At 43.1% G+C, this 27933-nt stretch overlaps 1 protein-coding gene across 1 annotated transcript; it reads left to right on the top strand.

Annotated features, from left to right (window-relative positions):
• The first annotated feature begins 1090 nt into the window (after positions 1-1090).
• tlcd2 (TLC domain containing 2) lies at positions 1091-27803 on the top strand. Its single transcript, XM_031734011.2, has 4 exons — positions 1091-1798; positions 2110-2192; positions 7063-7145; positions 24894-27803. The coding sequence occupies exons 1-4, from the start codon at positions 1620-1622 to the stop codon at positions 25272-25274; spliced, it is 726 nt and encodes a 241-aa protein (XP_031589871.1). The 5' UTR covers positions 1091-1619; the 3' UTR covers positions 25275-27803.
• The last annotated feature ends 130 nt before the right edge of the window (positions 27804-27933 follow it).

The following is a 27933-nucleotide window of genomic DNA, read 5'->3' as shown; positions in this document are numbered from 1 at the left end:
ATTGGTAGAGAAGGTCAGAAGGAGCTTCACTTTGCCTTTGTTGACATGAGAAAGAATGTGACAGGGTGCCAAGGGAGGAGCTGTGGTACTGCATGAGGAGGTTTGGAGTGGCAGAGAAGTATGTGAGGGTGGTCTAGGGCAGTGAGACAGTGGGGAAGTGTGTGGTCGGAGTGACATGGGTTAAAAGTGGGGGTGGGACTACATCAGGGATCTGCTTGGAAGAGAGTCTGGAGAGGTGGAGGCATGCTGTGGAGAAAAGTGGAAAGAAAGTAAGTGGAAGGAGGACAGAATACATCCGTGTAATGCGGACAGGTGTAGCAGTGAAGCTGCAGAGAGTACAGGTAGTTTAAATACCTGGGGTCAACCATCCGAAGCAACAGACAGTGCACAAGAGAGCAGGCAGGGTGGAGTGGGTGGAGACAAGTGTCATGGGTGATTTGCTACAGAAAGATAACATCAGGAGTGAATGGAAAGGTTTCTAAGATAATAGTGAAGCGTGCTCTGATGCACAGTTTGAAGACAAAGACCAGGGGCCAAGCTGAAGGTGTTAAGATTGAGGAGGATGGATAAGATGAGAAATGATTACATCAGAGGGACAGCTCAGGTGGAGCAGTTTGGAGACAAAGGTAGAGACGCAAGACTGAGATGGGTTGGACATGCACAGCGGAGGAGTGGTGGACAAAAAGGATATCAAAAATCAGGAGCAGGTTCATGAATGTGGTGAAGGCGAACATGCATGATGATGCTGGGTAGGATGGAGGCAGATGATTGACTGTGACAACCATCAAAGGAAACAGCCAAATAAATAATAAGATCTTTCTTTATTTTTATAAAGTTATAAATTGTAAATGAGAGTATAACAGTGCGTAAAACAGCCAGTGTTGTATTCACTGAAACACTGTCCTGCAGAGCCTCTCAGAACAGCAAAGTCTAAAGTACACAGACTTACAATGTTTGCAGTCGTTATGAAGCCCGTAAATGTTACGAGAGAAGTTATGAGAGGCTTTTCGGACAGCACGTGAACTCAACACAACACGTGAAACCGCGCTTGGCCGCGCCCCTTCATAGTAGGGCGGGGAGAAGCTGCTGTTTGGTGTGTGTTGATGTCAAAAAGTTACACAAGCACGGATGAGGTTTTACAACAGGGCGGTTTCACAACTGGAAACAGGGCATCACTCCTAGAGCTTCCATTCACACCTACCGGTTCTACCTGTGATCGCGGGCCTGTTCTTTACGCGATTATTATAGGGAGAGGGAGAAGAAAGGAAAAAAAGAGAGAAATCACTTCACGTTCAGTGCATGTCAGCGGGAAATCATTCACCAGACGCGTCTACGCCTGCTCTCTGTGGACAATAAGCGCCAAGCCGTGCGTTTCACGAGCCTAACGGAGCGCCTGGTGACCTGAGCTGATCGGTGGCTCTCCGGTGTGTTAACGTGACTGTCTGGGTCGTCGCAAACAAGTAACCCCGCTGTCGTGTGTTTGTCTGGGCCACGGTCGCCAGCAGCAGCAGTAGCGCCACGACCACCACCTTATATATCGGCGCTCACTTTGTGGAGTCTGAGGGGGGAGGCACTTGTGGCTTTTGAAGTCTTCACCTCGTGGACCAAACGTTTTCGCGATGGAGTTGGGGTCCGTGATTTTGACGATCGGGGGCTCTGTGGGATTTTTCAAGTTCGTGAACAGCGGGGTCGCAAAACTCCCCACACCCGAGTCTGCCTGCAGGAACGCTTGGAAATGGAGAAACATCTCCACGTCGTGTGTGCACAGCATGATCACCGCGACGTGGGCAGTGCTTTGGTAAGAAGTTAAGAAGTGTTTAATTCAGTGTGGATCTGCTTGGAGGAAAGGAAAATGTTGGGATTTGCTTTTGGTTCGGTTGTGCGCATAGATGGATGCGCACGGATGTGTCCATAATGTGGTTTTAAACAGGGCTGTATTTGATTTTATTTTTAATGCTTTTTGACTTTTTTAGTCGCTGTTGACATAGCTTATCGTTTATTCTGCTTATCCCTATAACCCCATGTGTTACAAGAGGCGCACTTACTGACCCAGGCATTTGGAAAAGCTTTATCTGAACCGCTGTCAATCTTTTTTTTTTTTTTTTCCAGCTTTTTCCTGCACCCGCAGATGGCCGAGGATCTCATAGAGACTCACTCCGTGTTTTCTCATGTTTTGGTGTCTTTCTCAATCGGTGAGTAGTCTCCTACTTAGCGTCACAACTACGCGATAATTATGTGTACGGTTTTACTGAGTGCAACCATCCCGAGGGGAAGTGTGAAATCTAATTCCTGGATGGCGCCAAAGTAACTCCAGTCTAAAGGGCTTACATCGTTTATTTAAAACCTTTTATTTTAACGGGCAAATCCGAGCCATAGCTTGGAAGTTATCTATATTGGATTAACCAACTGGACACCTTTTTAATTGAATTTAATGTCAACAAATGAAAAAAAGTCCTTTAATAGAGCTTGGCTTACTGTTCTTTATTGCTTTTAAATAAAACTAATCATTATTCGATATTTTTGTTATATTTTCATTTTTTATTATTTAGATATTTGTTTTCTTCATTTTGTCTATTTAATTAAGTTCTTTTATGTACTTTATACGCAATTTTTTGTTTGGCTTTAATTTAATTGATCCCTTAGTGCAGCAGATGTGGATAGGAGTGTCAAAATGTGCATGTTCATCCTCTGGACCCATCAGTTGGAACCACTTGAGTTTTAAAAATTTCAAAAGTTTCCAGTTTGGCCATCATCTCCATCTCAGGAAACAGCTGTTGTTTTCCTACAGAATTAAACCACTTTTTTTTTTTTTTTTTTTTTTTTTTTAATGCTTGTGGTCATAAGCCAAACTTCTTCAGAGCTTCAAACAAAATAACTGTAATGCCACACGTATGTTACATGTTGCCCCAGAGATCCAGTAACAGGTGTAGCTGCTGTACCAGCTGTGCAGGTTTACCCTTTTACCCCCTTTTTTTTTATAGCACTATCACCCATAGGTTCAGACATGTAACCTTCATCCAGTGCTGATTTATTACTTTTACCCTCTGCACACCTCTCTCGCGCCGGCACACCCAGTCATCGTTTTTCTTAACAGGCTGAGAAGCAGATAACCATTTACCGCCACTCCAGCAGCCACTTCAGAATCACCAGATAACCTGACAAGCAGGTCTTTGGGACAGCTTCTATCCTACACTGACTGATGAGCCACTGTGCGGCCCTGCTGTTTGTTACGCTGGTTAATTCATTCTAATTCTAATCTAACAGATTTGTTAGATTAGTTCATGTTCTGCCCTCTCCCAGTTTAGTCCAAGGTAAATGAATGTGTTATATATAAAACTTTTTACACTGCAAGCTGGATCCACACACGTGTTTTCAAACCAGATGGACAAGCTGCTCTAGATCGTGAGCCACCATTAAAAAAAAACAAAACAAACAAACAAGATTTTTGAGGGTCATAGGTGAGAACTGGGTAACCGGTGAGGAGTGTAAAGAGTCCATGCTGGAAATGTGACTGAAACAAATAGCATTGTTTGTATTGCTAGACTTCTGTTAGCAAATGATTAAAAAGGTCTAAAGTCAACTTTTACATGTTCAAATGTGCATGGTTTGACTCTAAGATTGCTCAAAAAGTAAAGTCCACTTTACTTTATCTGGAAAAAATATATATTTTCGTAACATTTTCAACAGCAATTTTGAGTTTATTAAAAAAAATTTACTTTTTATTTGTATTTTTTTCACTTTTATGCCCCATGTGAGGGATTTCTCTGTAATGTTTGTTTACCTGCTGCACATATATATTTCACTTTATTTAGGCTAATTTGTAAACTTGAGATATTTCTCAGCTTTTGGGATAAATAAAGTTTATATTATCAGATAGTCAGATTCACACCTGACCTAATCAGAATGCTGTGGACATTAAAATGAGCATTTTTACACCCTAGAGCCTTGAAATAGTGAATAAGCTAAACCACAGGTTTAACATGCTTTAAATTTAAAGCCTCTCTCTTTCTTACCGTTAAATCGATCGATATCGTCGTAGTAGCTACCAGGATGTGTTTAAACCTAAAACTGTGTTTGACTGAATTCAATTAAGCTCTGCTGAAGTTCACATCCTGTGTATCAAGTAGGCTACATTGAATTTTACCGTCAGCTCTCTAAACCAGATTAGAAACTTGCATAAATTCGATTTTCCGTGATTTCATTAAGATTTTTCAAACCAAGGTGCTCTTGCTACCCCGATTTCTTAAAATAGCAACTTTGCTCTGGTTTTACTTTTTCCTCATTAATGCTTTGAGTATTCTGGAGCAGCCTTTGGCATATGAGCCCTCTTAACTCCGCACATTTATTGGATCTGTGCCGGGCTGGCGAAGGCTAACAGAGGATTCCCGGGATATTTGACATTCCTTCAGGAAACGCTGCTTTGGAGGGGAGGAAAACGAGGACCAGTGTTTGTATCTGAAGATCAATGAGGGGCATTATCATTGGTCCCAGGCACAGAGCGTAACCCCTGTTACAGTCATGTGACTTCACCAAGACATCAACTGCTCAAAGAAAGTCACTTGATGTGTGCAAGCTGTCCATACCACAGAAAGGCAGAAATGTGGAGTGATTCTGGGCCCTCAGCAGGTTTTCTGAGATTTTAGGGCAGCAGATTTGTGCGCTGTTCCTCACTGTGTTACCACGCTGCAGACCTCACAGTAACATGACATCAGTGGTTCCCCACTTTTGTCCAGTACATAAAGCTCTGTCTGAGATAAAAATTAAACACAATATCCTGCTTTCTCATTATACAGTGATAAGCATGATAAGATTCATGCCATATATATTTTATTTTATTTTTTAAGTACTGTTGTGCATCTCCTTCCAACCACCTATCAGACTTAGTTTAAACTGGGAGATTTTTTGTGTATACTTTTACTAAAAAAAAAAATGCTATTATTCGCTGTTGTTTGAAAGTTTGTGAGCACATGTGCGCAAGTACAGTATAAAAGATGGCCGTAGCTTCTATGACTTCACCCATTCATTTTTGAAGTTCTGTTATGAAACCTCGCTGAGTATTACCATGTTGGTGTTTTGAAACCATGACTAATAAGGGGCAGGTCTTACTGACTGTAAGTGCTGCATCCTCCTTGGCTAACCGCTTGGGAGTTATTATCCAATGAGCCTGGATGATCCTCTGCTCAGACACTTAAAATGAGCACAAGTTATAAAGTGGACTTGATGTTTTATTCGGTCTGACCTGAGCCCATAAACTCCTCAGGAAAATGTTTATAGAGGTCAGGATATTGTGGAGCTTTCCCATAAACCTCCGTATGATCACAAGTCTGTGTGCAGCCCATGTGCCGCCCTCTCGTTAGGAATTAAGAGGATGGAGGTTTAAGGCTTCACCCATCTATGAAGGTGTTTTTCTGCCACTGAAAAAAACCAAACATTTTTGCAAAACAGAGCGAAGTTGTAACTTTGAGTTAATAACTCTAAATGTCAGGTTAATTTCTCAGAAGTCAGTAAGTTGAAATTTTGAGAGAATGACCAAAACTTTGAGTTTCAGATGGAGAAATTGTTGCGTCGATCTTTTATACTTGCTGTTGAAGTACTCCAGCTCATTCCCGTGCCTAGAAAAACTTCAAGTGTTCAATGTTGGTGGGTTTCCTTTCAGGACAGCGCTGGTCCTTCTGCATCATTTGTACTGATTTAAGGTCACAACTTTGTCTTGGCAGCTCCAAAGCTCTCTGATAAAACGTGTTATATTTGGGTCAAGCATTGTGTTTCTGCATGTGCCATTCAGGTGGGATACAAACTGAAATTTACAGGTGTAGCTGATATGAAAATGTTTAACTCTACATGAGCACTCAATAAAAAGGTTACTGGAGGTTGAGGGAGCCACTGCCCCACCCTTTATTCAGGTATTAGTAACTCCACCATAGGATGCATGTAGCTCTCACTGGCAATACAGATGGTTTAATCCCATCTGTAATGTAATGCTGTGTAGCATTTTCTGTTGCAAACCTGGTTGTCCTTGTCGTTCTTCTCTCGATGCTTTTATTTCTGTGTTGCAGTTTACCTGTGGTGTTTCACACTTACAGTAAAATGGAGAAAAAGTACCTCAACGCAGCACTTTGGTGTTTACATTGCCTCAATCAGTCCATGTTTACAGGCTCTGTCAGACTAAGCCAGGTGTTTCTATCAGGTTTTGCATACTTATGAAAGTCTTTCAACAAAGTCACTGAAGTCACGTATCGGCCCTACCGTTTGATTTCCCCTGCTTAAGTAAGGAATTCCCCGCTAATGTAAGCATGACAGTCAAGTTCCTTTAGACGAATCCAGTAGAAACTGATCTTCTCTGCCTCTCCGAGCTTTGGTGATTGTTATGTGTCAGCTTTACACTGGAGCTGTGCCCATCATTTTAAAAAAAAACACACACACCCTCTTTCTTTTCTGTTTTTGTTTTTGTTCTTTTTTTTTGTCACTCCTCTTTTTCACACCTGCGTGTCAGATAATACTGAATGAATCATTATGAAGACACAGCAAGTCATGTGTTCCAGTTGGCAGGTCACGACTTTGACTGAAAATAACCTTTGCAGCTGAAAAAGCTGGTGTCTAAAAGACTACACTGGTGATCAGATAATAGAAACGCATAAATTAAAAGCTTGATGTCAGTCCGCATGGATTATTTAATCTGTGGTGTGTGCTAATTTGTTTATGCCGAGTGGAACCCAAGCTTGACAGAGGGGTCCTGGTGTCAAATTTCCAACATAATGGAGTTAAATCCAGCCTCGACGAAAGCCCCGCGCGCCCTCACACCCCATCCGTCCCCATCCTCAAGCCTCCATTATGTTTTCAGCATTTTAAAAAGCCGTCACCATGGATACTGCTAGTAGCGGGAAGGGGCGCATAGCGGTGGAGAATATGAATAGGCTCTCTCTAAGAGGCATCTTGGTTGCCTTCGCTGCTGTCACGGAAGCAGACACGCTTGGATGAGCTCGAGTCTGATGTCGTCAGAGGAATCTGGTGTGTTTGGCTTGATTGATTGAGTGATTAATGAAATGCTCTCTGTGCCCACAGGTTACTTCATCTATGACTTCTTTGACATGTTGAGGAGCCAGAAGCTGAGCCAGTCCTGGGAGCTGCTCTTTCATCACATCGTGGTATGTGTTCATAAATAAAAAGAAAAGAGAAAGACCTCATATCTTGGCTAAAGATGATTCGCGTTATAAGAGAGGCCTCTTCCAGAGTGATCTCATCTTAGAGTAGTGGCGCACCTGCAAGAAAGACAAAATACCCGTCTTTCTTGTCAAGTAACATAGAGCGAGGACTAAAGAGACGATCATACCAGTGCGACCGCCTCCCTCCACTTCACTTCAACCTGCTTTTTTTGTGAAGTCCACCTGACTTCCCCCCTCACACTCACTGTTCAACCACTCGTTTGTTTCTATCACATTCCTGCGATAGAAATGTCTTTGTGGCATGTTGACCCCCAGCATGCTGGCATATTTTCCTGAGGGGAAGTGGAGGTCAGATGATCTGACCCTTCCTCCAGCTTTGCTCTAAATAGGGAAAAGACCTGAAGTGGTGATATACGGGGGGAAAAAACCCAAAACAACCTCATTGGTTATTTTCTCTCCCCAATTCTGACTGCATGACCTACATCCAGGACCGTGCAGGTGTTGTGTATTGCTTTCTGTTGCCAGGCTCTTTCTCTTGTTAGTCTAAGTGTATTACTGGCAAGAGCTTTGTTGAAATTTTTATCAGGTGCAGGTCGCTGCCAGGGCTGGAGCAGATTTGTACTGTGCAGCAGTCACGATTTAAGCCTCTGTTTGGGTGTTAATAAACAGCGTGGAAGTATTTTTCTGCAGACTTTAAAAAGCAGGTCACTGGACAATTATCGCGCTGATCTTCCAGTTACACATTTGTAGATGTAAAGCATGCGTTAAAAAAACAACTCTTTGTATTTTGGAAATGCTATAAATAAATGCTATCGCTAGAAAGATACAGGGATATTTTTGGCTCATCCCTTATGGTTTTTCAATTCAAATGATTCCAAGATAGTATATGGGAATTCCTTATACACGTCATTTCTCTGATATCTGACATGCATCATCAATCTGGCATTGTCTCCACTCTTCTGTGAGGGTTTGGGATTTTTTTTCTTCCCCTAACCAATCGCCAAAGAGCAATGAATCCGCCTGAATCAAGTGTTGTTTTATGACGACGCCCCACATGCATCCAAGCCAGCATGCTGGTTTTGGTGGGTTTTTGAGAGTGAAGCTGAGCAAAGGAAAAACAGACTCCGGTGTGACGTGACGCTGAGAGCACATGAAGATAAATATGGTCCCCTTTGTTAGTACGCTTCCTTTGTTCTGCCACACAGCTTGACAGCCACGTTAAGGCCCCGTTTCAACCAATCCCATCACTTGATACTGTAGCTGAAGGCTGGTCAGTAGTGTTCGCGTTGTTATTGTATTTCCCACCTTTTCTTCTGCATCTTCAGTAGTTACTCCAATCACTCATTTTTAATTTAAGAAAACTTCTTCAGTTGTGAATTGTTAGTTATTTTACATGATGCTATAACAAAAGTCTGCTCAGAGGAGTTGATGGTTTCAAAGGTTTTCACTGAAACACCACCAGCATGTCTGATTGATTACAGAATGTGTGCATAAGCAAATAGTACAACAAATATTTGAGATTTTCTTTGTGGGTTGCTGGAAGGACACTGTCGTTATCAAAGTGGTCACTGAGCACTTGAACTGGCAGGAGCAATTCTGTTTGTACTGAGTGGCTAGAGTGCAATTTTATTTATTTTTTTGTGTGTTTCCTAAAATTTCAAAACCTCTAGATTAACATGCAAAAAATAGACTTTATTAATCTCTTTTTTTTCTCACTTGCCAATGTCAAACCATGTCTGTTCTTTGAATTATTAGTAATGATGCAAACAAATTGGAGAAAAACTTGCATCTAGCAAATTTGCAGTTAATTACACTTTGCAAGGTTTACAAGAAACCACTGGTCAATCTCAGTCTGCACAGCCTTAAAAAGGAAAAGTCCCCAGCAACACCATCTTTATGGCTGTGCTCATATCCAATAGTTTTGCTGGACGAGGATTTGGGGCAAAATAATACATTATTTGGTGTTTAGGTATCAGAAGCCATTCATAGTTTTGAGAGATAACTTCACTGCATGCAACTAAGATAACAAACATTGGAAATATTGGAATGGAGAGCTGCTATTGATTGATTTTTCTGGGGATTCTCAGTCCGCGTCTTTGTCTGGCTTTATAGGTGTCATGTAACACTTCAAGTATTATTTTCCGGCATTATTTTGCTAATAAAACTTTGACCAAATTGGTTTTTAGTTTCTATTCAACTCAGACATCACTGTCCTTACCACCTCACCAACCTGCGGTTCAAAGCTGCTGTTTCCGAGGGGCAGCCAATCAGAAGAAAGCTGTCATATAGGGAGGGCAGGTGTAAGGTAAAGATGGATTATTATGCAAAGATACTCTTGTGGAGTAAAACACTGTCAAGATGGAGCTAGAAATGAGCTTTGCTAGAAATTCTCAAATGTTTTGGATTATTTGTGGGAAACAGCTCCAGCATCACTTGTCTGTAGGTGACAAAGGACTAACTGGGGGAAGATATTCGTTTTCCCTTTTTTCTGAAAGTCTCGTCTTTTTCTCTTTCACTTCCTGGAGGTCTAGTGAATGGGTGCTTTGGCCAGGCCAGCTGGCTTCGGATTGTCATTAGAGCGTGGGAGGCCATTCACATGGCTCTCTGTGCTTCTCAGCAAACTAAATCTCTTTACACCCTTCGTTTCCCGATTGTACCATTCATCCTTTTCTGTGACGTCCACCGCCTCATTTCAGCGTTAAGCAATCCTCCCTCAAGTCTTTTGCAATATTGACATCATCTTGACTCATTTCTTTTCTACTTTTGTTGCTCTTTTCCTTATTTCTTTCAAACGCATATGGTATACAGTAGGTTACTGTGTCAGGTGTTCACATACCAGTCCAAGGAGTTTTCCCAGTGTGCTAAGACCTGAACCCAGTAAGACCAGCTGGCCATGTGATCCTAGAACAGAAGGCTGCTCTCTAGTTAATCTTCAGCTCATATGGGCAGCCAGCTGATTCATATTCCCCCTGCATTTCATCTCCCCAATGCTGCAGACCTAATGTACAGCCTGGCTTTGCCTGTGCAGTGACACATGCAAACTAAAATGTGCATATGCCATGCTGCATGTACAGCAATTGTGACTCAAAGACACACCCTCTCATATTTTCCACAAGTTAGTGGAAAATATGGGAGGGTGTGTCTTTTGAGAAAAGTTTTGAACATGTGTTTATATACAAAAAAAAAAAAAAAAAAAGTGTTTATTGTTATATGTTGACTGCTGATTGATGTAGGCCATAAAATAACATGGGCAAAACAAACCCTCTGACTAAATATTGTTGACTGTACAGGTGGAAACGCATGTAAAAATACATTTTGAATGTCAGTTGTGGTCACACCTGTTGCACGATCTTGTAAATGTGAAGTGCACAGTAACTTCAGTGCAGTTTTGCTGATCTGTTCTAGCGGTCCAGGAGAAATAATAAAGTCAAAGTCTCCATGGAAAGTTTCCCCCCCCCTCCTCCTTATTGACTGCTATGCAGATTACAGCTTCTTATTTCTGTCTCAGAAAAATGTGGGCCCTGCCACACTCACTCGGGCCTGATGAGATCCTGTCTGCTGTAAGCTCGAGCTTCCTTTGCAAAACAGGAAGGCCTGATCACTCTGACAGGAGTCGGGTGGCTTCTTCTAAGGGTCAAAGATATGTACCTACAATGGTATCTTTAATGTTTGATAAAGATATTGTGCAGAGCTTTCTAGAGTAGGGCATAGTTACATAATGTCAATTTTTTTGCCTTTGTTTGAGCTAAACTGTACCAAAGTGATCACTTAAAGAAAACACCCACCCCTACGATGAGTATGTTTCAGCCATATTTACTCATGACTCTCGGAAACTGTGAGCACATAATTAAAAAGAAGGATGCCAGCCAGACGCAGTAGGACAGACTTTCTTTTTTCCACAAAGCCTGAAAGCATGTGAGTAACAGTATATATTGAATGTTCTCATTTGAGGTTTTAACGATGATACACAGTAGAAGCACAGATAGGCTCACAGCTCCTTCACAGGGGATTTTACGTTTTGCGGCATGTTTTCTATCATAAATGTCTGTCATCCCTCTCTCATTAGGCAAAATTTAGTTATCTTCAGTGAGCTGTACCATAGCAGACACTTCTCTGAAGCAGATCAGGGCCTCACAGGTTAACTGACTGCTTCCTGTCTGCTGTAGCCCTTTAAAAACCCAAATCTAAGTATAGTATTGATGATGATGATGATTCTATTTTTCCTCCTCATCATGTATACTCACATTAGTCCCATGTAATACTTCTAATGCTCAAGTTGGTGTTTTACACACAAATGCAGAATTATAGGATTGTTAATGAGGAAGTCATTAACTTCTCAGCTGCTCTGTTATTTCCAATATTGCAATAAAAAGCCCAGATCACACATACAGTGAAATATGGAACTATTAATCATCGGTCACATTTCTTCTAAAACAGGTTCACCAAGAATTTATTACAACAACTCAGTAATTTGGGGTGAAACAATTAAATTAAGACATAACTATGTAATAGCTTTTACCCTTTAATTACAAGGTAATAACCCTGCTGGGTAATGTTAAACTAACTAGGAGTAATAATGTATATTCTAATGTAACAATAACTATAAGGTAAAACCAGTTGGTAATAGTAATAGTTACAATATAATGACTCGCAAACAAAAGAGGTACTTTCTGAGCACTATTTGGAACTAAATATTTTTAGTATAATGACGTAATGATGACGATGTGTAATGCTGAAATTATGTCAACCTTATATCCTAAAAAATAGTCCTTTGTTTATTGGCATGAACATATTTTATGTTGTTGTCATTAGTACTAGGGCACATGTCTGCCATAGTTTATTACCTAGAAACATTTGTATTAGTTTTTGTGTAATAACCAGAAAATATAATAAAACTGTTAGTTTCTTACATTCAGTTTAATCTGTTATGATAAACCTATACATTACTTGGCTAAAAACATTGTTAATACTAGGCTGTTTCTTACTTTTACCTTATATGTAAAAGTAAGATATATGTAATTAAATAGGTTTACATGGTTACCTAGTTCTAAATTATTGCTACACTATTATTGTGTTATTATAGAGCTGTAAACAAAGTGCAGCTGGATTCTTTTTGCAGAGAGCTGCATCAGCCTTATCTTTCGTTAAAGTGACTAATGCCTTGATTATGTTGAAGTAAATAAACCACAGAACTGGCCAAATCTACACCTAGATAGTTGCTGTTGTTCTTCTAGATGTTGAGAAATCCTGGATAAAACTTCTGCTGCGTTCATTTCGTTTGTATCTGTGTTCCACAAAAATCCTTTTAGCCAGGTTTTCAAACTCAGTCTGGGATAGTCTCGATCCTTCTTGCTTCATGATGTACAAACATCAGATATTAATGGACCTTGTGTCAGTTTACCAGGAATGAAAACGGATATTTGTGGGAGGAGTGCTCAGCTGTCTCAAATAGCCAGTGGGGAACGCCACATTTAGAGACTTGAACAAATTTTATTTGGCTGTCACTGGTGTCGGGACACATGTTTTACTGGAATGCCTTGCCTGCCGCAGATCCACTCACTCTGAAACCTGATTAACCTGCACATTTCCCTGCTTTATCAGCTACTCCTTCCAGTATTCGTTCTAGGGAACCCTGACACCACCGCAGAACTATTTCCTGATGCACATGCAGAAATTTGTTGAGCCTTTACCTTCTCTGCCACTGGAAGTTTAATATCAGCCATTTATTAAACGGATATGACGTGTTTTTTGTCTTTGCTGGTAGTCATATTTATTTCCATCTGCAGTCTGTGGGCTCTGCCGCTCCTCCTTTTTGAATATGTGAACAACAGTTACCTCTCTGCATCTCCGGTGTCAAACCATGGACTGCTGGAGACTGCTTTTGTTTTTGCTGCAAGTTAGCCTAGTGAGCAGAGACAGCATGAGAAATACAAAGACAACAATATCATGCCACACGCTGAGAGTAAAGTAGGCCAATGAGATGGCAGAGAGTGGAATGTGGGCATACATTTATTTTGGCCATGAAATATGGTGTATCCATGTGTGTGTTGGTCATTTTTTTTAGTTTTTTATTTGGCGGGGAACCCCGCAAGTCCCCAGATTGTGTGTGTATATCCAGACAGGAGGACAGACATCTGGTCTCCACATGAACCTCAGGCTCCCATGAGCAACATGAAGCAGAAAACCTCTAACTTCCTGAGTGGGCTTCTGCAAATGTGCGCTCGTTCTCCACACATTTCTGTTCTGGAGCCATACATCATATATCACACACTCTGCCTTGTTCTCCACTCCTCCATCCTTGTGTGACTGCCAAACATCTCCCCCGTCCCCACTCATACACCTACTCTCCGCAGCTTGTACCACCCACTCACATGGCTACATACCAATGAGATTCTCCACACTGGTAGTATAATATCTGGTTTTTGTTGAGGTTTTTTTTTTCTTTTTTTTCTCCACCCTCATGGTATGTCTGAAGAATTTCCTTGTCCATTGTTTTTGAGTCGGGCACAGTTTATACTCATAATGCAACAAATACAAAGCAGGAAAATAAATCAACAATTTCAGTGACTGCAGCTTCTTGTCTTGGATGACAGAGCTTGCTTTGGACCTTGTACTTGTTTGTTTATACAGAACTTTCTGCCTGCTGTAGAGGTCTTTGACTTTGTTTGTTATGCCTGTTGCAGTAGCATCTTATCCCACCGGGCCTCACACGTTTTACCGGTCCAGCGCCAGATAGTGGCTAGTTTTTATCTGTTTATCTTTTTTACTGCTCATTTCCTGTTTCATATGTTTTGCTTGGTGCTTACTAGAGTAACTTTGCATAATTCACAGTTTGGGATAAGAATGTATTCATGCACGCCACATTGGTGATGTTCCCACAGCTTTGCACCATTTATACCAGTGGGAGAGCTGACGAAAACCTCCACATCAGCGCTGGTGTAGGTGGAGAGATGTTTTTCTCATGCTTTTTCAAACTGCTGCAACATCCCCTGTGTATAATCTGTGACTCTGAGCTTCTGCACTGACATGTCACTAAAATGGAGGTAAAACCTGTTACGATCGTACGCTTGGCACGTGTACCGGCCCAAAGCGTGGCTTGCGGACGTCACTTCTGTCATGAAGTGCACTTGAAGCGTAAACTGGTATGCACAGTGCAGCTCTGCAGTTCAGCCACAGTCTAAAATAAACTTTGTTTTTCAATTTCTCTGCTTTTTCAAGTTAACTTTCTTCTGATTGGCTGCCCTTTGCAAACAGAAGGTTTAAACAGCAGGTGGATGGATATGTCCTCGGTCCAGTAGCTCACTTCTCATGTCCTTGTTCCGCAACATCTTGACGGAGACCTTGTTAAGTTAGCGAGCGTAATGGCCGATACGGCTCCATGCCTCGATCATACCTTACGTGCTTGCAAGTCTGCTGGGGTCCGGGTCACATAGTTTTGTTATTTTGTACACTGTCTTGCAGACAATGTCACAGACTGCTGGAAACACATCGGCCAAGTAGTCATTCCTGTTATATTTCTTTGAAGTCTACACCTAGGGTGCATAGGGTGCCTGCATAGTTGGTGCTTATTAATGTAAACTGACAACAAAAAAACACTGGCAAGTTTGCTCATGCTTCTCTTACAAGAATTAATTAATGATTCATCTGTAGTGCCTGAGAAGTTGGGGAAAAAATATTATCATTGGTTCTTGGATTTTAAAATGTTTTTAAGACAAAACCATAGAGAGCACAGCAGCCAGAACAATGTGACGCCCATCACGGTGCATCAGTCTTAAGTGTCAGTGAGGCTTTTCTGTTACAGTGGCTTCCGCCTACAGCAGGAAAGAGCAGTTGTAAATATGCAAACACATGTCATGCTTCCCAAAGAGGCTGGCTTTGAAAAAGGGAAATGGCGCTTGTTCTTGTTGGCATAACAACCAGGAATGCTGTTTGTAGAGGCATTCATCTATCAGTGGGTTTACAAAGGAGGGAGTAGATGTCGGTAAGCTGCAGGTCACGTCAGAAAAAGCGAGGTGGGGCACATAACAACTGTGTGTTTGTTCTCCACCGGTGCCACACCTCGTAGCCTCAAACGAAAGCTTAAAAAATTAATAAAAAAAAAAAAAAGATAGACAGACAGAAAACCTGGTCGAGATTCAGCTACTGTGGGAACACCAGAGGTTCTTGCGTGTGATTGGGTGTGGGTGGGTGTGAAAGCATGTGAGAGCACAGCAGAGGAACAACCTTACATTGAACGTTTGTAGTGAATGCAGTTAACCATTCCATTTCCATGTCGTTAATCTCACCTGTCCCACTGTAGTCATCAGGATTTTTTTCCTTTAAAGCTGCAAAAGCTCACCAGTGCATGCGCTAACTATAGTTCATACTTGACAAATTGTGGGTTTCTTGAGCGGCAGAACTGTTTTTCCAATCTCAGAGCTAATTTTGGCCTCAAACTCTCATTAAGAAAGGCAACAATCATTTATCATTACGATGAACACAGTGATGGTCTGTGTCTGATATTCCAAACTAACATGCTAGTTAAGATTTTAAAGTATTTTAGCAACTAAAATCTTATGATCTTACATTGCAAGAAGTGAACAGGACACCAGCATAAATATGACACAATGCAACGCAGTAGTGACACACATAACAAAGATTGCAGGATGGTGACACGCAGCTGAGGTGTGACACATTTGAGCATTTTCACTGTTGTTTAGAAACACAGAGGGACGCTCGTAGGGTAGCACACCCATCACGATAAACCGAAGGTACACTGACCCTAAAGCACTCTCGTCTTCATCGTCTTTTTACCCCACAGCCAAGAAAGACAGATTGGGTATTGTTGTAACCCACCGGATGGCTGTCCAGGTGGGCGGCGTGAACACAATAACTCAAGAACGAGACAACTTGGGATTTTCAATTTGATACCATAGGTGCATCTCCTAAAAATCTTATACGAGTACGAATCCTTTGTGAGACATTGTCCCAGCTTTTCCATCATGTGAGTTATTAAGGTCACAGCGTTACTGGATAAAGGTGTCAGTGGGGGCTGAAATGCTGGGGAAGGGATCCGAGTAATAGCTGGCTGATAGTTGACCTAGGTCAAAGGTCTGATTCCAAATGAGTCGCCCCCTGCTGGCCTTTAGTAAAAAATGCAGGTACTTCAGATCTGGAAGCTATGTTTATCTTTGCATCCCAAAAGGTTTATATTCTCTTTATTAACAAAAAGGTCTGTTGAGCCTACGCTGTCTTTAATGGAGGATTATGGATACAGCCGTGTTGTGGCACTTTAAGGATTCTTCTCTGTCTTGTTTTACGGTTAAAGATGACCAAAACATGCACAACTGCAAATCCTATCATCAGTGCTCTTCTCAAATCCTTGGCCACTGCGGACAGAAGTTAGGTCATTGATGAGGCATGCGGTCCACTGGAAATAACCACTACCTGTCTCTGCACAGCCAGTGCCTAAAAACCTCGAGTGACCAAAGCTGTTTTCACACAGGAACGTCAGAGATGTCAGGATAATCCGAACGTTGTCCAAAGATGAGGTCACTCGCTTTAGCCCAGCTCTCGCTCCTGGAAGTGTGTGTGATTTACAGATTTTTAGGCGAGGGTGCCACCTGGGTAATGTGTACAGGTGTTACCTATTACAGGATTACCTATTATTATCTTTGCATACTATCCAAAGAACAGTAGAATTTGTGCTATGAAGCAAAGGGAAAATAAGTAGTAGTGAAAAAGGCTGGGACTCCATAGAGGTGCTGTGCACGTGTGAAAATAGCTCGAGCTTCACCAAAACTGACCAATCACCGAGCCCTGCTCTGAGTCTGTATTTGAAATGGCACATGCACGGCTACAAATGAAAGCCATACACACAATTTAAACTGATCACGGAGATGCACGAACAAATATTTGTGCAGTTACTCACCAGATGTTGTGCTGCTGTCAGCTGAGCAGAGTTAACACAGGTCTCATGATAGCAGTTATGAGCCCCATGCCTCATTCTTGTACACAGGCCTGCATGAACCTTCAAACTTTGGATTGTACACGTGATTGTTAGCATGCCATGGTCCCATCTCCCCATCACTCCACTGCTGGTGTACCTACTAACAACTTGCCAGCATCCTATATATTGAGCTTCTTTGTAGTTTCCTCTCCATCAGCTTCACTTAAGCGTTTCCTGCCCTCTTCTTTAGACACACTCGTCCTATCCATTAACGGATTTTTTATGAGCTGTGACTATCTTATGTGCTTATATATTATATGTGTAGAGCAGTAAATAATCAATAAAAGAACATGCACCTACATCCGTTTATCAGGAGTATTATTATTATATGGCACACTGTGTTACACAGCTGTACTGTGCTGTACTCAGACAGGTTTGTTTGATTGATGAAGCACCTCCTCAGTCTCCCATGTCTGTGACATCTCCCACACATGCACACACACGTAAACTGCAAACACAGCGTTGCACCTCCCTTCTTAATAACCTCTCTGCTTCTTTAGTTATTATTCAGCGTTCAGTTTGTGCAAACGGCACGTCACCGAAACCTGAAATTCTTCTCCGACTGAGTCACAGGACGAAGTACTGAAAGAACTGGTTTGTCACGGGAATCTTTTTACTAACTCTCGTCCCATTTTTACAGGTGTTGCCTCTCTTTGCAACAATGTTTGATTGAAGATTTCTGAAAAAGGAAGAAATAACTTCCTCTTCCATCAGGTTCATTCGCTCTGGCACTTCTAGTCAGTTCAGCCTGCAAGAGCCAGTTTTCAGCACAAATATAAGTCTTTGCACATCTATCACGTGAACTTTGCCCCACTTTTGGGTCTCTTTCCTTTAAAGCTTGGGAAAACTTGGGATTAGTGACAACCTCTGTCATCTTCACTATCTCAGCGCCCAGTGTTTTCCCTCTGAAATAGGACAGAGGTGATGGTCCCTCACCGGGGTCTCGAGTACGTCTAATTGAGTCCACAGGGAAAAGAATGCAGCAACAAACACTTGTGCTGCTTTGTTTTCATACAGGTGTGTATAATATAGGTTCCTTACTAACGTATTATACACATGTTGTATGAGACTATTTTTCAGTCAAGTTAAAAAAAACTTCAAGTTTATGTTTGAGCTTGGTGATTTTAATGAAGTGGCTCCCCACAGTCAATTTAAAGCCTTTTTGGATTATTTTTGTTTTAATTATATGTTGCAATCATCTCCTGCAGATGAAGCATTAACATGTTTTTCAAAGAATTAAACTTAAAGTTCATTCTTGACATAAAATGCCACAAAATCTTCCTCAGATAAGCTTCCTTTAACTTTTTAATCACTCCCATATATAAAACAAGCTTTTCAACCAGTATGTTTTCATGTTAATGTGTTTAAAAAAAAAAAAATCTTAATCTAACAGCTAAATGTGGTATGATGGAGTTTTGCTTTTTTGTTTGTTTCTTTTATTCCATTTTGCTGTGGGTTGTGCAGTTACCTAATGAGGGTCATATGTGGGTGTTTCTGTGCTTCTGTGTGTGAAAGATGTGCTTCAGTGTGGCAAATCCAGCTAATCTTGAATCAATTCCATCACGACAGACGCAGAGACCGGTGGTGTAGGGGGGAGTGAGATTACTGGGAGTCCCTCTATAAGTGCAGAGTGCTGACCACAGAACTGATAATCAGGGTTGGCCACCATTGCTTAGGGATGACAAACAGAAGAGGAGACACCAGGATCAGCTTTGGCTACTTTCTGGTATCTGGTGGCTGCTCGGCCACAAGGGGAGCTGGAGGAATCCAATCCATAAGAATGATTTTCTTAGAGCCGTTTATTGCAAAACAGAAATGTTAAAACTCATGAAAGTGGAGTGTTTGCACAGCTGCATCACATGCACTGTGCTTACACTCCATTATATCATTGGAATAAATAAATTCAGATCACTTTTTTTAGCGGGACTTTTGTGCACATCCCTTTTTTCTATTTTTTTTCTTTTCTTTTCTTTTTTTTTTTACGACCCATTACCCAGCCGTTCTCAGCAGCCTTGAAAAGTATTACTGAAGATGTTTTCTGGCCCTGAGTGGCACTCTCCTATCAGTGTTCACATAAAGATTAGGTTAACGGCTGAAAGGACATGAACAAACACCAATAAAAGAGCGAACCGCCAAAGAAGTGGACACACGTGATTTTTTTCTCTTTAAGTAACCATGGAGAGGGGCGGGTGGTGTTGTTGTAGTAAATGTAGTGGGGTTTTTGTTTTATGACACACTGAAGTAACAAAGACTAAATCCATCTGTGTCACCTTATCACCGGATTGTATAAGGACCCATGTTCTGACGTGGTTTATCCACCCACATCAGATTAGACTTCAGATGAGCCTGGATAAAGACCACTGCTAGATTTTGTAACCGTAGTCTGGCTGCTTATGGGGGGCGTGTGGATATGTGAGTGATTACACAGGTTAAGCAGACTGCTCTTCTTCTTGAGTGCTTGGGAGATGACAGAGAAGGGCACTAAGGGTTATTGATGCGTTTAGCAACAGGGATAGAGCTTGGATGTGTTTTTCAGTCAACAAAGACCCTCCACTGTGCTGCTCTTACTGTAGTAAATTAAACTGAAGGCAGTGAGTGCCCTCATCAAAGCTCCAGAGGAGTTGATTCAGAGCTCTCAGTTTGATGTGGTAGCTATTCATGGAAACTCTGTGTTTTGTGAAGGAGGCAACAACCGCTTTCACTCACATTCACAGTTGTTTGGAGGCCAAGCAGGGTTTTTGTAGCAGCCTTTAAAGTCGGGCATGGGGATTGACTTGCTTTTGTAACCAACCTCGTGTGGCCTCCATAGGAGCTGCAGTTTTTGAGTTGACAATTGTCACTTAGATTTGAATTCACTGTGAGGTTGTGGGTTTGCTCATTGGAGCGTGTGTGTGATGATTCGCAGGTGTCCGGTCCTCTGTTGGTACCCGTGAGAGTGTTTTCTGGTGCATGTTGTGTGTTTAAATGATAACAATCTGGACTTTTCATTCATCCTTTTGGTTTTCAGTTGCATCATGTCAGCCATCGCTTCTGCCTCAGTGTGGATATGAGAGGTGGAAACGGAGCGCATTGTCCTTAAGTGTGACACAGAGTTTTTGTTTTTGTCCCAAATAAAGGATTTCTGATCTCACATTACTTCAGTGTGTTATTAAAGTCCTATTTCCCAGGACACAGGTCACCAAATTACTAAGTTGCTTAATCCATTCATATGTTGTTGGCCGCCTGTGACAAAATGTCATGACCAACTTGTTATTTTGGGGGTTTGGAGTCCGTACCAGGAATGTCACAGAAGAGTGACCAGGCCACTGCTGGGTGTGTGATCTCACCTGTGTGTGAATGTTTGGTGCTGCATGCCTTTCACATTATAGGCATAGGTTTATTGTCAAATGCAGTTCCTAGTTATTACTGTCATTATGAGCTAAAGGCAGGTAAATGGTGTGATTTGTGCTCTGATTACTCAGTGTGTGTTTTGCTGTGAGTGAGTGAGGCGGAATCCAAAAATAGTCTTTTACAGTTCAAATGAAATTCAATGAGGTGACTCCTCTGTCCCTATTGCCAGTCTTGGCAGCCGGGGATCAGTCCGCCAGGGCCTCCGCTCCTGGCCGCCGCCCAGCACACAATGCACCCGACCCCTATGGCGCCTCCTGCGGGTGGTGGGCCTGCGGGAGGATGGGCCCATGTCTCCTCTTCGGGCTGTGCCCGGTCGGGCCCCATGGACTAAGGCCCAACCACCAGACGCTCGCCCTCGAGCACCCTCCCCGGGCCTGGCTCCAGGGCGGGGCCCCGGTAACCCTATCCCGGGCAGGGTAAACTGTTCCCTCGATATCCGAATGGACCATGTTCAGCGTCTCCATTGCCGAAGCTGCTGCAGTGAGCTGCGGCCGCAAGGTGGTTGGTGCCTGCCGTGGTGGTAACCCCCGAACCAAATGGTGGACACCAGAGGTGAAGGGAGCCACCAGGCTGAAGAAGGAGTCCTATCGGGCTTGGTTAGCCTGTGGGACTCCGGAAGCAGCCGACAGGTATCGACAGGCCAAGCGGAATGCGGCTCGGGCAGTGGCTGAAGCAAAAAAACTCGGGTGTGGGAGGAGTTCGGAGAGGCCATGGAAAAAGACTTTTGGACTGCCTCAAGAGATTCTGGCAAACCGTCAGGCGTCTCAGGAGGGGAAAGCGGTGCTCTGCCTGCACTGTGTATAGTGCTGGCGGAGCGCTGCTGACGCCGACTGAGAAAATTGTCAGGCGGTGGAAGGAATACTGAGGACCTCCTTAATCCCACTGACACGTCTTCCGAGGGGAAGCAGAGTCTGGGAATGAGGGAATGACCCGCCAATTTCGGGGCGAGGTCACTGAGGCAGTTAAACAACTCCTTGGTGGCAGAGCCCTGGTGTTGATGAGGTCCGCCCGAGTTCCTGAAGGCTCTGGACGTTGTAGGGCTGTCCTGGTTGACACGTCTCTACAATGTTGCGTGGAGATCAGGGCAGTACCCTGGACTGGCAGACCGGGTGGTGGTCCCCATCTTTAAGAAGGGAGACCGGAGGGTGTGTTCCAACTACAGGGGATCACACTCCTCAGCCTCCTGGGAAAGTCTATGCCAGGGTGCTGGAAAGGAGAGTTCATCCGCTAGTCGAACCTCGGATACAGGAGGAACAATGCGGTTTTCGCCCTGGTCGCGGAACACTGGACCAGCTCTTTATCCTCTCAAGGATACTTGAGGGTGCATGGGAGTTTGCCCAACCAGTCTACATGTGTTTTGTGGACTTGGAGAAGGCATTCGACCGTGTCCCTCGGGTGTCCTGTGGGAGGTGTTATGGAGTATGGGGTGTCTGGCCCATTGCTACGGGCCATTCGATCCCTATACAACCGTTGCAAGAGTTTGGTTCGCATTGCCGGCAATAAGTCGGACTCGTTCCGGTGGGTGATGGGCTCCGCCAGGGCTGCCCTTTGTCACCGGTTCTGTTCATAATTTTTATGGACAGGATTTCTAGGCGCAGCCAAGTGGCGGAGGGCTTTCACTTGGTGGCCTCAGAATCTCATCTCTGCTTTTTGCGGATGATGTGGTTCTGTTGGCTTCATCAGGTGAAGGCCTCCAGCTCGCACTGGAACGGTTCGCAGCCGAGTGTGAAGCAGCGGGAATGAGGATCAGCACCTCCAAATCTGAGGCCATGGTTCTCAGCCGGAAAAGGGTGGAGTGCCCACTCCGGTCGGGATGAGTTCCTGCCCCAAGTGGAGGAGTTCAAGTATCTCGGGTCTTGTTCGCGAGTGATGGGAGAAGGGAGCCGGAGATCGACAGACGGATTGGTGCTGCGGTTGCAGTGATGCGGACGCTGCACCGGTCCGTCGTGGTGAAGAGGGAGCTGAGTGTAAAAGCGAAGCTCTCAATTTACCAGTCGATCCACGTCCCTACCCTCACCTATGGCCACGAGCTGTGGGTAGTGACCGAAAAGAACGAGATCGCGGATACAAGCGGCAGAAATGAGCTTCCTCCGAAGGGTGGCTGGCCTCTCCCTTAGAGATAGGGTGAGAAGTTCGGCCATCCGGGAGGGGCTCAGAGTAGAGCCGCTGCTCCTTCACACGAAAGGAGCCAGTTGAGGTGGTTCGGGCATCTGACAAGGATGCCTCCTGGGCGCCTCCTGGGTGAGGTGTTCGGGCATGTCCCACCGGGAGGAGGCCCAGGGCAGACCCAGGACACGCTGGAGAGATTATATCTCTCGGCTGGCCTGGGAACGCCTTGGTGTTCCCGGATAAGCTGGAGGAGGTGGCTGGGAGAGGGAGGTCTGGGCTTCTCTGCTTAGGCTGCTGCCCCCGCGACCCGGCCTCGGATAAAGCGGATGAAGATGGATGGATGGATGGATGGACTCCTCTGTGCTGTGGTCACAGTGTACACTTCGTTTTAGGAGTTTTTAGGAGTTAAGGAGGAAATGAAACACATCCAGCAAAGAAGAAGACGCTGAACTTTACCTCTTGGCACTAATGGAGCTGCTATATTATAACATGTGCAACTCGGGGGATAGTGTGACCCTCACATGGCCTGTTGCCTAATCTACAGAAACACATCACATGACATTTTGCTACATTACAGTCATCACATGAAACACATAAAACACAACATGTTTCTCCAACAGAGCCAGTCCTGTTTGTAAAGGTCATTTTGTCACATCACACATCACAGCACCCCGTGACCTGTAGCAGCTGTTTTCTGCTTTTCCTTAAGTCCGCCTTTATTTCCAGCTTCCACTCCTAATGCTTAAACACGCCAGTTTAAGCGGTGCAGTGTCTGAGTGTGAATGAAGCCTGATGAATTGTGGTGGTGTGAGCGCCTGCTGGACCCTGTGGAGAGTTGGCCGAACAGAGTATAGACGCTCTCCTGTCCTCCAGATTTTATACCTGAGACACCGCTGCTGGGAAAATGTTGCACAGCAGCTTTTTGTTTTCTTTCTTTCACAACATCCCATAATTTTTGCAGTAGGACTCCTCCAGGGTTTGAGTTGTTTGAATGATGATGCTGCCACCTTGTGGAGCTCCTGTGTCAGTTACATCATAGACTTTCATAAGCACCGTGTGGGAGTGGCGGCGCTTCACGTGGTCGTTAAGTAAAATGCTGTCATAAGTGGCGGCGTGTTTTCAGGGCAGAAGTTCAGATGTTTACACAACCGCCTCCTCCTGATAGGCTGAGAAGATAAGAGAAAGTGACTGCTTCAAATCTCACTGTCACTACAGGGTTTTGTTGTTGCTTTTTTTTTTTTTTTTTTAGATTAAGTTACGGTGCTATGATTTTTTTTTTTCTTTTATCATATCAGTTATCAAACTCCATTAAGCACGTAGTGTCTAGTTAAACATTATCTTGTAATCTTATTCAATGATGATGAGCGTAAAAGCTTTTAAGATATGTATATGCTCTCTACACTCACTGGCACTTCCATACATGCAAATAAAAGATTAAGAGAAAGCTAACCTATAAAAATGTGTTTTCAGGAGTCATTTAAAACAAATTAGAGTCAGCTGACCTGATGGAGTCAGGAAGGCTGTTCCAAAATAAGGGCGCCACAACCTCAAAGCACGATAGCCTCTGGTTTTAATATCAGAGTGTGGGAGAGTCAGGAGACCCTAGTTAAAGGATGTCCTGCAAAAATAGGTGTGATGTGTGAACACTGGCTAGTTTTTGAAGTGCACCAAAAAAAAAAAAAAAATCTTCCACAGCATGACACCACCACCAGCCTAAACAGCGCATATCTGGTTACTGTTGCCTTCCTATCAGCTCAGAACAGCCTGTCATTCTCCTCTGACCTCTGGGATCAACACCACACACAGAGGAACTCCACTGCATATTTGCTCTTTTTCAGCCCAAGAGATGGTCATGTGGGAAAATCCCAGCAGATCAGCAGTTTCTGAAGCACTCAGACCAGACCGTCTCGCACCAACAGCCATGCCACATTTAAACTCACTGAGATCCATTTTTGTCCTCATTCTGAAGCTCGCGTTGAACCTCACTTGATTGTGTCTAAATGCATTAAGTTGCTACCGCGTGATTCTGCGTGAATCTGCTGGTGAGTGCATCACAATGAAAAAGTGATGCACTCACTGGTTTTTAGTGAAGGGACAGAATCACTGACGAGAAGAGAGTAATATTAATAATCCTAGTGGTAGTTATGGTAGTACTAGTAGTAGTAGTAGATAATACTGTTTTTGTTTTTTCACCTGCTGTAATGTTCCTCTGTGCCGTTTTCTCTCCTTGTCTTCCTCTGTAGGTGATCACCTGTTTCGGCCTCGCTGTGGTGTCGTGCCGCTACGTGGGCTTCGCCGTGGTTGCCTTGCTGGTGGAGATAAACTCCGTGTTCCTCCACATCAGGCAGATCCTGCGCATGGCCAACATGGCAGCGAGCACGCTGTACCGCGTCAACAGCATGATCAACCTGGGCACGTACGTGGTGTTCCGTATCAACACGCTGGCCTGGATGACCCGGTGGCTGGTGCTCAACAGGGACAAGGTGCCCCTCCTGGCCTACACGCTGGGCAGCGTGGGCATGGCCATCATGACGGCCATGAACATCGTCCTCTTCTGCCGCCTGCTCAGGAGCGACTTCTTAAAGAGCAGCACCCGGGAGGCCAAGAAAGAGAAGGAGATGTAGAGAGGAGGGGGAGGAAGGTGAAGGATTCAGAGGGGCACACGTTACTGTACATTAACACGCCGTGGCTGAGGTTCTGTACTGTCTGTACTGCCTGCGTTTAAATACTCATAGCTGGGAAGACAGAGAGATCTGCACCTCCCTTACATTACAGGTGCAAGCACTCCAAGTGCAATCAAACAGCCTCACCTCAGATCCATCTACTGATCAGCTGCAGTTTTTTCTCCCATATTTCAGTGCTTCATATAAATAAATCGAGGCCTTTTGAGACACCAAACGCCTTATTGTCACACGGCGTTTCAGCTCAATCGATCCTGAAATGTAGCTCGCGATATTTGACAATGCACTCAGCCCCTCTAACGTCCATGTATGCAGCCAGCGGAAACAGAAACATAAATATAAAATATCTCTCTTTACTTTGGAACAATAATCTCTTATTCATATATAGATGTATATCTCTATACATAGGATATATACACGTTATGCTGCTGTGAGTTTTATTTCTTCGGTGGGGGTGACGTCAGAGGTGAATGCCTTTCCCACCAAATCTCCTCAGCTAAAAACCACCTGCTACCTCAGAGCTCACAACAGTTCGTTGCCTCTTTCCAACACTCGCTATGCTGCTGGTGATTGGCAGCAAAAAAAAAAAAGAAATGTCTACCTGTTAAATAAAGAAAATCAAGCAAATGCAAATCTTTGCTTAAACAAAAAGAAGAATGACAACTGGGAGACAACAACGTGTGTCTGTTTTGTCCTTGTACATTTAACCCTGATGCTTAACACAGCTCGTGCCCTTCAGTTCGGCCCACCCGGCGGGATCTTCGCGTCGGTAAATCTCAGAGGAACGACGCGAAATCTCCTGGATCCATCACTGATGACATCACTGTCCATGAGTGGGCAGCTGAGCTTTAAACTTGAACCCTGTGAAGTGAAAGGAAAACCTAAACGATGTAGATTAGTTGAGTAAACTCAATAATTAGAATAGTAATTAATATTTCAACAGTGCGCCGTGGCGTGTGCGTCTGCAGTAGGAGCTTTCAGACAGGCAGGAAGTATCAGCACATTCCTACACCTCACCTCAGTGACCTCAGCTCAGCCAAGATCACCAGAGATGCTTTTACTTTGAAGGGTTTTTGTAGATCTTTGCCATCCTGCCTTTAGTTTTAAAGTCACAGATGAGCGCGACAGAAAGCAGAGAAAACCCCGAGGTGTGCGGGAACAAACTAGTCTGAGAGCTGTGAATACAGCAGACTATTAAACACACACAGCCTCACACGGCCTCTTCTTCCAGCTCAGCTCACAGCATTATAGCTCTTCTATGGCATGGAAATATAATTGATGCCATTTCGTTTTGCTTTTTGTGTTTTTTTTTTATTTTTTGCCTTTGTGTATAATCAGTGTTTGATTGGTTTGTTGTACATCTTTGTAATTTATTTGAGCTAAAAAAACGAGTTTAAGGTGACACGGTGTTCACCGAGTTTTCCTGTTGCTGATTATATTGAAGCTGATATGATTGTGTTAAGACACGTTGTTAGAGGGTGGGTGGGGGGGCATTTTTTAGCAACTTTTTTTTCTCCTTTCTTCACATACAGTTTCCTCACAGTGTGTATGCTTGAATATGTTTATGTTCAAGCCCTGAAAAGCAGGCCTTCCAGCCCCAGTAACAAACACAGCGCACAGCTTTTCCAAAATAAAAAAACACTGTTTGAGAGAAGAAAAAAAAGTTTGAGTTATTGTTGTTTTTTTTTTAAATTATTTTTCTTTTGAATGTTAAATTAGCTTTTTTTTTTTTTTTTTGTTAGGGCAGCTTTGTTGTTGGTAATTGAAGTTCTTTCTAACAAACAAGCTTTCACTCGTGAACGTGTTATGAATACGGCTGTAATGTTATTGAAATCGTGCTTGTATGATATCATTTGTTCATCATGTTGCTGTGTGCTTTAATGAATTGTGACACGCCTTAGCAGACAAGTCATATTAATGACCTGATGATTATTATTATTTTTTTTTTTTTTTTTAAAGCATTCGTAGCTCTGATCACCTGTATGGCTTTGATTTCCAAATGCGACTGTCCCCAGACCTTATGAGGTCAAATATTAAAAAATATTAAATATTGTGGTTCAATATTTGTGACTTGTTGGCATAATGAGAAAATATTTAGGCCATCAGGCATTCTAAAGTCCACCAACTTTATCAAAACACACAAATTATAATTACTCCATCAGTGTGCCCTTGTTTATTCATTCATGAAGTTCATTTTTTTCTTTCTTTCTTTCTGATGAAGTGATAACAGTGAAGACTGTTGACACTGCAGCTTCTCGATGATGAAATGAAATACTGTACTGAAGCAACTGAGACAGTTTTGAAAGCAAAAATCATCCTCTGTCATCAGACTGTCGCATATGAATATGACGGTGTAAATATAACAGTTTTATTTTTTCAAGTTTTGGCAAAATTGTTTTGTAATTAAATTTGCGATATGTATGTTTACATAACAACGCTATGTGTCGATTAAAATAAATGAATAAAATCAAAGGAATGAGCGTTCTGTTTTACGTTTCTCTGCAGATTTTTGGATTAGCATCAGGGTTATAAAAGAAGAAGCCGGGTCGAGGTCCAGATCTGGAGCGTCCGACTCACTGTTAGTCATGGGTGACGTGACCCA

The sequence above is a fragment of the Oreochromis aureus genome, linkage group 14 (genome assembly GCF_013358895.1).
Source record: "Oreochromis aureus strain Israel breed Guangdong linkage group 14, ZZ_aureus, whole genome shotgun sequence".
NCBI lineage: Eukaryota > Metazoa > Chordata > Actinopteri > Cichliformes > Cichlidae > Oreochromis > Oreochromis aureus.
The sequence above is the reverse complement of the archived record's forward strand: the minus strand, read 5'-3'. Positions and strand labels throughout refer to the sequence as shown.